At 38.1% G+C, this 9,108-nt stretch overlaps 1 protein-coding gene across 3 annotated transcripts in view; it reads right to left on the bottom strand.

Annotated features, from left to right (window-relative positions):
* Positions 1-647: 647 nt before the first annotated feature.
* CD86 (CD86 molecule) overlaps positions 648-9,108 on the bottom strand; it is a 64,852-nt gene continuing 56,391 nt past the window's right edge. For all 3 annotated transcript variants that reach the window (XM_019807942.2, XM_002927223.4, XM_019807943.2), the window contains 2 exons: positions 4,432-4,477; positions 648-2,323 (listed from right to left, as the gene is read on the bottom strand). In XM_019807942.2, coding sequence (XP_019663501.1) covers positions 2,230-2,323; positions 4,432-4,477 — 140 coding nt within the window. In that variant the 3' untranslated portion in view covers positions 648-2,229. The remainder of the gene's footprint in view (positions 2,324-4,431; positions 4,478-9,108) is intronic.

Raw genomic sequence — 9,108 nt, 5'->3', positions numbered from 1 at the left:
TCAAATTATTATATATTATTATATATAATATATGTTATGTAATATATATTATATATATTATAAAATTATTATATATGTATAGCGAAATGATCGACACAACAAGTTTTGTTAACATCCATCACTACACATAGGTGCAAACTTTTTTTTCTTGTGATGAGAACTTTCGAGATTTACTCTTTTGGCAACTCTAGAAATATACAAAATAGTTGTAAGCATTCATTTTGTAATCAAGGCATTTTAAGGAATATTTTACATTAAGCTTTTGCTTAATGTACATATGAGTACATAGTTTAAAATTACAGAATATAAGAAGTTACAAACTAAAAAGCAAGTATCTCTTTCCTAACTCTAAATTTCCCAACTGTCCTCAGAAAGAACCTTCTTTGCTTTATTTTTTATGTCTCATAACTAAGATAAACATTTAGAATCATATAAGCCCCCCCTTTTTTATATAATTGTTAAGGGAAATGGGAAGAGGAGAGGGTTTGGGATGAGTCAGAGGCCTCCAGCTAGGGTGACTGGAGAGTGAGGCTTCCATGGAGACATTGAGAGGAAGGAAGTACATTAGGAAGGCAGAGCAAGTAATGTCAGACTACAAGTGTTGAGTAGTACTGTTGAAGTAGAAGCAGAAAATGGAGACTTTCAACTCAATTTAAGAAAAATTTATTAAGAGCTCACTGTATAAAACAAGTTAGGAACCAACAAGATGCTTAGAGCTTAATGAAGTCAGAGGCAGGGCACAACACACAAATGGTAATATTACAAGGCAAGCATGGCTAGCACAGCTGTCTACAATCTTCTAGGTTCCTTTATATAGAATAAGAAGAAATATTTCTGTGGGTTGGGCCTCCCAAAGTTCTCTTTCGGTTTGGACTGAGGCTGCTCCATCCATTAGTGATGCCAGGGTCACCTAACTCATTTCTACCAGGCTAGCATAGTCCTCTTGTGCACCTAGCTTTCCCATCATTGAGAATGACATAGACAGTCCTCAGGCACAAATCTGCGAGTCCTGCTCTGGGCCAGCTGATCCCTTCCTAGGACACCTGCCAGCTATGTTGGCCTCTGGATGATTTGCATCTTGGTCCTCCTAATTCCACTCTAGCTCCTTCTCTCTCAGCCATGAGTTGGAAGAGTACTCAGCCTCCTTCCATTTATCCCATTATCAAGATGATAGCTGTCCCTCCGCAGCTCTGCCTCCAGCCAGATGGAAAATCACAATAACTTGAGTATTATCCAAACTTCTCACCAACCACCAGGGAAGGTGCTGTCTGTCTCCAGTCCTTTTGGACAGTCTGTTCACCTGTTGCTTGCTGGAGGACTGGACAGATAGGACATTCATGCACATCTCTGTCGGTCAAAAGCTTTCCTTCTCTATCTCTGTCTCTCTCTTTTGAGTATTGTGATCTCTCAGTTGTTCTTGAACAGTTACCCTGGGCCATCATCTCAGTCTTTTCTTTCAAGAAGAGAAGCAGGGTTCACAGTGCATAGTGCTTTCCTGCTTTACACAGTGCTCTCTGCTAAGACTTATCAATAGCCTGTTGGCAGGTGGATCCTCCTCGGATTAACAGCAGCCCAGACAGAAGTGGCTCCAGGATTCAGAGCTGGTTCTATCTCCATCGTGCCTAATTTTCCAAATTTTGATTTGTTCCGCACACCAAGCCATCATTTTCTTACTGACCCTCACAGAGCAGTGGGTAGACTTTTCTTAGGGCATAGTAATTACATTATTATAGTACACATCTCTTTATGTTTCAAAATATTAATAGCAACACTATAAAGCCATAACATACATAACTCCCACCCAGACTGAAGAGGTAGTCACAAATATACAAGATGGAATGAGGCACTATTTGAGAATTAAGCATAGATAAAAGCCATTATTCCAGTAATTGGGGGGTTCTACATAAAACACAATTTATAAAATTAAGAAAAGAAGGCTGAATCTGAAACAGGAGGTGTTAGTCTTAAACATTAGTCCTGAGCCAGGAGCCAGTCAGGTGAGCTCGGCCCACAAGTGTGCTCTGAAATGAAAAGAAGCCGTTAAAACCTGCTCCTGGCATAGGGAGCAGAACTGGCAGTATAGGAAGGCTATCTCACTTAGAGGGAGTCCCCGAGCCTCTGCTATTATTAACGGTAATAATAATATTAATGGACAAGAAAAAAAGTAACCCAAAATTTGAAAGCAAAGGCATATAAACAATGGATGGTCATATGGACTTTACTCTTTAATTAAAAATGTGTAGTACTTTTGTTGCCTGAGGTTGTCTTCGAAATGTTAACACACTGGGCTTCATCAGCTCTTTCAGGTACATGGGGTTGTACTCTGGAAAAACAACAACAGAAAAGGAATTGGGTGAGGTTTCACAATTGAGCCACTTTCTTTTTCTCGATTTCAGTGATAGGGCAGAATACAGGGAGCCATTGAAATAGCAACAACGAGAAACAAACTGTTGAAAAGTGGAGATGTGCTGTTCATGCTTCCTTCAATTCACTTGCCTTTATTTTTGTCTGGACCTGCCCCTGCCATATGTTGATTACTTCCTGCTTTCTCCCTGGAGGCTCTTCTGGACCATATCTGAGCTGAGTCTAAGAGGGCAGGCAAGATCTCAGCACCTGCGCTCACCATCCAGGATTCCTAGACTCACCGCAGCGTGCGTATTCAGGTACATGCTGGGCACTCTGCGGCTGTTAACCCTGGGGTATTGACTGTATCTTTGTGACCAGGCTTTTGACTTAGGATTGCCTGACCCTATGACTGTGTGGCCAGAGCCCTGATATTCTTGAGAGCCCTGTTCTTCAGGGAGGATGGAGGTATAGATAATCTGATTCCATCATGTTGTGAAAGGAATGATTGCCAGGAATCTTTATGTGTTCCTTCATGCATACATTCATTCTTTCAACAAATACTTATTACAATAACCAAGGTACGGAAACAACCTAAGTGTCCATTGATAGATGAATGGATAAAGAAATTGCAGTATATACATATAATGGAATATTATTCAGCCATAAAAATGAATGAGATTTCGCTGTTTATGGCATCATGGATGGACTTTGAGAGCATTATGATAAGGGAAATAAGTCAGAGAAAAAGACAAACACCATATGATCTCTCATATGTGAAATCTCAAAATAAATAATAAAAACCCACCTCATAGACACAGAGAGGAGATTGGTGGTTGCCAGAAGTGGTGGGTGAGGGTGAGAGATTGGGTGAAATTTTTGGTTTTCAGTTTGAATAAATTGAACTTAAAAACAACTGAAAACTTGAACTCTTAAAAAAAAGCACCTCACCACGTTTGTCTTCTATAGCCCCTAGTATGTGGACAAAGGAGAATATAAAAAAAGAATATACACATTTCCCCTGTGCTATATTTAGGATTGCTTATTTGGATATGATTAGGTTAAGAATCTAGAAAGTAAGCAAATAAATGAAAAATAAATAAAAATCAAACAACTTATAATATTGCTCAGCTGAAAACAAATGTAATCTAAACCCTGATGAATAGCATTTACACTTCCATGAAACTCTTTTTCAACATGTTATATATTTATCAAACCATGACAGTGTAAATTTTATGAGTAAGTCCCATTATCTGTAAACCAGTAGATGGCCATGAAATTATAACTATAGAAAATTGTTAGTATTATAAAAAGGCTACTTTCTATGGATTAAAAAATATCTGCTGCTACAATTTCACAGTAGAAAAAAATTATTGAGCACCTACTATATGCCGGCACTAGGTGCTAGCAGCACAATGATAAGCCTAACTGATATGATCTCTACCTTCTATAAAGTTTGGTGTAGTTCATAGAGTTTAATAATGTAATTACTCAAAAATGAAGTATTACCTGGTGTTATGAAGAAAAAGCATAGGGATCCACATGACACGATAACAGGCTAACATACTCTAGTTTAAAAAAGGGTTGTTTTTTTTAGAAGTGCAGCTTGAACCAAGATCTGAAGAATGAGATAAAGAAGTGGCAGAAGAACATTCCAAGCAGAGGGCACAGCAGGTGCAAAGACCCTGAAGCTAAAGGGAACATGTTATCACTCCTTATTTATTTATTTATTTATTTATTCATTCATTCATTCCACACATGTAGGATTCCCACTAGTCCAGGCACCATGATAGGTACTGGGGTTACCATGGTGAATAATATACAGCCCATACATAACACAGACCACTTTGCTATTAATTTTTTACTTTACCTTGACTCAGCTTGCTGTGCCCCTTGAGCATTGTGCATTGGACATCCTGCCATCCATTTACAGCTAGAACATTTCTTTCCAGATCCTAAGTTTCCTTTCCCTCTCTATTAGTTCATGTTTGCTGAGGTCTCAGCATGCCTCAGACTTAACTGATGGTCAAGTTATAGATCCTCTGGAGATGGTACCTCTTTCAGCAATGTTGTAAGGTCAGGACTCACCTTTCCATGGTCTGTTCACTCTCTTTTCTCTCCATTTTGTTGGTTTCTGAAAGAGACCAAAACAACTTCAGAAAATGTATTGCCTGTAGATAGTAAAAGAGGGAAAGTTTGAAGAGAATCCAAAGTCTTAGGACTCAGAGAGAAATCATTCTGTCCTAATATGTGGAATAGATGGTTACTTGATGCAACTGCAGAGGTTTTTTTGCATCCAAAAACCAAATGCCTTCCTTTATTCACCGTCCCTTAAGTTCTAATGTTGGAAATAGGTTTTTCGCTTACAGCTCTATTCTTTACTAAAATAAAAATACCGCCGGGAGGGGTAACACACTTAGTTTTAGCAATCATTTAGTGATTGGAAAAGTTTTCGATCTTTTTCTGAAAGTAAGGTTTAGAAGGAGATGAAAAGGAAATCTTGGAGATGTTGCTGCCTTAATGGGGCACTACCAGTCAGCTGGCGCTACCAGTATGACAGTGTGGCATGGATGGGCCCAAGTGGGAAAACCTCTAACTGGCTAGACCCCCCAAAGCATGAGCTGCTATTGGTATGGGCTTACCACTGATGCAACTTGGGGTTTAAATTCCTTTCGGTTGACTGTTGTGATAGTGCTCTTGTCCCACTCAGAGCCTTGCAGCAGGGGTTGTTAACCTGGGTGTCCATGCAGGACTTTAGGGAGTGAAACAACATCCTTAATGGTTTTGAATACTTCCTACCATTGGCAGTTCTCATGTGTGCATGTGTGTGTGTTTAAAAATAATCAGCTTTATTGAGGTATAACTAATACACAAAAAATCCAATAAATTTCTATATAGATTTTGGTGAGTTTAGCAAATGTATAGCTCATGTAACTACCACCATCACCAAGACATAGAACATTTATATAAGCCCCAAAAGTTCCCTCCTGTCCCCTTTCAGTTGGTATCTTTCCTCATCCCAACCCCTGATAACTACTGATCTGGTTAATGTCGCAATAGTTTTACATTTTTTAGAATTTTATAATTCAGAATGATCATAAATGTGTGGTCATGTGGTCTTTTTGTGCCTGGTGTCTTTCTCCTAGTGTACTGCCTTTTTTTTCACCATAGAAATACTTAATGAAGTGTTTTAGAAAATTCTAAATATTATCTGATTTATAAATTTAAAACCCATTAGTAACACAAAATAAGAAACAACTATATTACAAATTAAGACAAAATGCTCAGCAAATGCACCATTTCCTGTTATATTCTTCAAGGAAAATGCAGTTATTAACTTTATGTTTGATATTTGATATCCTAATGTAATTCTGGATTTAATATTTACAAAGAATATCACTTTGATTGATTGTCCTCTTCTAGGCTGGGTATCTCCAAAGGGCTAGTATCAAAGATCTGTAAAGAGCTTCTCAAATTCAACACCCAAAAGACAAATAATCTGGTCAAGAAATGGGCAGAAGACATGAACAGACATTTCTCCAAAGAAGACACACAAGTGGCCAACAGCCACATGAAAAAATGTTCAACATCACTCATCATCAGGGAAATACTAATCAAAACCACAATGCGATACCACCTTACACCAGTCAGAATGGCTATAAAATTAACAACACAGAAAACAACAGATGTTGACAAGAATGCAGAGAAAGAGGAACCTTCTTACATTGTGGGTGGGAATGCAAGCTAGTACAGCCACTCTGGAAAACAGTATGGAGGTAGCACACTGCTTTTGAAATCCATCCCTGTTGTAGCATGTTACTAGTAGTCTATTCCTTTCTATAGCTCAGCAGTATTTCCTTATATGAATATATCACCATTTGTTTATCCACTCACCAACTGATGAAAATTTACGACGCAAGGCTTTCAATATTATGAAGAAAGCTGCTATGAACATTTGTGTGTGTCTTTGTGAGGACATATGTTTTTATTTCTCATGGGCAAATATCTAAGATTGCTGGGTTGTGTAGCAGTGTATGAGAATTTCAATTGTGTCACATCCTCTCCAGCACTTGATATTTACCAGGCCTTTTAATTTTAGTCATGTTAGTGGGTGTGTAGTGGTATCTCATTATAGCTTTAACTTCTATTTCCCTAATGACTAATGATGTTGTGACTGTGTGACTGTGCTTATTGGCCATTTGTATATTTTCTTCTGTGAAGTATGTGTTCAAGTCTTTTGCTCCCAGCCTTTTGTTAAATGGATTGTGTTCTTTAGCGGGTAGTAATATATAATTATACATTATATAATTTTTTGAGATATGTATTTTGCAAACATTTTCTCCTAGTCTGTGGCTGGCTTGAGTGTAATTTTCTTAACAAAGTCAAAGGGCAAAGTTTTTTTGTTTTTTTTTTTAAAGATTTTATTTATTTATTCGACAGAGATAGAGACAGCCAGCGAGAGAGGGAGCACAAGCAAGGGGGAGTGGGAGAGGAAGAAGCAGGCTCATAGCAGAGGAGCCTGATGTGGGGCTCGATCCCATAACGCGGGATCACGCCCTGAGCCGAAGGCAGACGCTTAACCGCTGTGCCACCCAGGCGCCCCGGAAAGGGCAAAGTTTTTAACTTTGATGAAGTTCAGCTTATCAATTTTTACATTTTATGCTATGCTTTGTGCTTACTGTGTCCTATCTAAGATCTGCCTACCCTAAGATCACAAAGATTTTCTCCAATTTTTTTTAAGTCTTTTAATTTTAGCTCTTATTTTTAGGTCTATCGTCCATTTCAAGTTATTTTTTGTGTGTTGAGGTTCATATTTTTCCATGTGGATATCTAATTGTCCCAAAACCATTGTTGGAAAGACCACCCTTTTCTGCATGGAATTACCTTGGCTCCTCTGTCCAAATCAGTTGACCATGTGAATTTACTTTTTGATTACCCATCTTGTTCCATTGGTTGGTATGTCTGCTTTCACCAATATCACACTGTCTTGATTACTATAGCTGTATAGGAAACCTTGACATTAGGTAGTGTAAGTTGTCTGTGTTCGATCTTGTTTTTCAGAATTGTTTGGCAATTCTATGTCTTTTGCATTTCCAAGAAACTTAGAATTAGCTTTTATTTATTTATTTTTAAAGATTTTATTTATTTATTTGACAGATACAGCCAGCAAGAGAGGGAACACAAGCAGGGGGAGTGGGAGAGGAAGAAGCAGGCTCCCAGCAGAAGAGCCTGACGTGGGGCTCGATCCCAGAACGCTGGGATCATGCCCTGAGCCAAAGGCAGACACTTAACGACTGCACCACCCAGGCGCCCCTAGAATTAGCTTTTAAATTTACACTGAAGAGCCTGCCAGAATGTTGACTTGTATATCATTGAATCCATAGTTCAGTTTGGGCTGAATTGATATCATTTTTTAAAAAGATTTTATTTATTTATTTATTTGAGAGAAAGAGAGAGAGAGAGCAGAAGCAGGGGGGAGAAGCAACTCCTGCTGAGCAGGGAGCCCAAGAGCCAGTCTCAGGGCTCCATCCCAGGACCCTGAGAGAATGACTTGAGCTGAAGGCAGATGCTTAACGGACTGAACCATCCAGGTGCCCCTGGGCTGAATTGATATCTTAATATCTACTCCTCTGATCCATGAACATGGCATAGTTCTCCATTTATTTAGGCCTACCTTAATTTCTGTCAATACTAATGTCTTTTAGCTTTTAGTGTATAGGTCTTTTACTTGTTTTTAAAAACTTACTCCCAAGCTTTTAATATTATTTGATGCTATTGTGTTATTTAAAATTTTTTTCAGTGTCCAAATTGTTTGTTGTGAGTATATAGAAATTTAACTGATTTTGTTTTTTTTTCTTAATTTCTAACTATTTTATTACGAAGGAGGCTGAATATATTTTTGACTTTCTTAGCCATTTACTTCAGATACGCAGATTGTTTTTGAAAATGCATTGCTTTTATGTACTAGGATCTGTGTGTTTTCATCCCATTCTTTCAAGGAAAGAATGGCAATTTTTTCATAAAATATAACTGATTTTGAGTTTGTGTATTGACCTTGTATCTGGAGATTTAGCTACACATGATTAGTTCTTTTTTTTTTTTTAAAGATTTTTTATTTATTTATTTGACAGAGAGAGAGAGAGAGCACAAGCAGGGGGAGTGGCAGGCAGAGGCAGAGGGAGAAGCAGGCTCTCCGCTGAGCAGAGAGCCTGATGCAGGACTCCATCCCAGGACCCTGGGATCATGACCTGGGCAGAAGGCAAGCACTCAACCGACTGAGCCACTCAGATGCCTGCACAATTAGTTCTGATAGTTTTTTATAGATGCCTTAAGCTTTTCTACAAACATGGTCATGTTATCTGTGGGGGAAAAAAAGTTTACTTCTTCCCTTCCAATATGTATGCCTTTTATTTTTTTCCCTGATTGTTGCATTGGCTAGGACCCCCAGTATAATGTTGAAGAAATGTAGTGAGAGTGGTATCCTTGCCTTGTTCCTGATCTTATGGGGAAAGCAGTCAGTCTTTTATCATTAAATATGTTGCTAACTGAAGGATTTTGGTATATGTCCTTTGTCAGATTGAGGAAATTCCTCTATATTCCTACTTTTATGAGAGTTTTTCTTTCTTTTTTAAAATTATGAATGGGTATTAATTTTGCCAAATGCTTTTCTTATATCCACTGATGTGATTACATGTTTTTTCTTCTTAGTTTGCCAATATGGTGAATTTTATAGCTTGATTTTTGTATATTGAACCTAGCTTATAT

Source organism: Ailuropoda melanoleuca, chromosome 1 (assembly GCF_002007445.2).
Source record: "Ailuropoda melanoleuca isolate Jingjing chromosome 1, ASM200744v2, whole genome shotgun sequence".
NCBI classification, from domain to species: Eukaryota; Metazoa; Chordata; class Mammalia; order Carnivora; family Ursidae; genus Ailuropoda; species Ailuropoda melanoleuca.
This window is presented reverse-complemented; position numbering and strand designations above follow the sequence as displayed.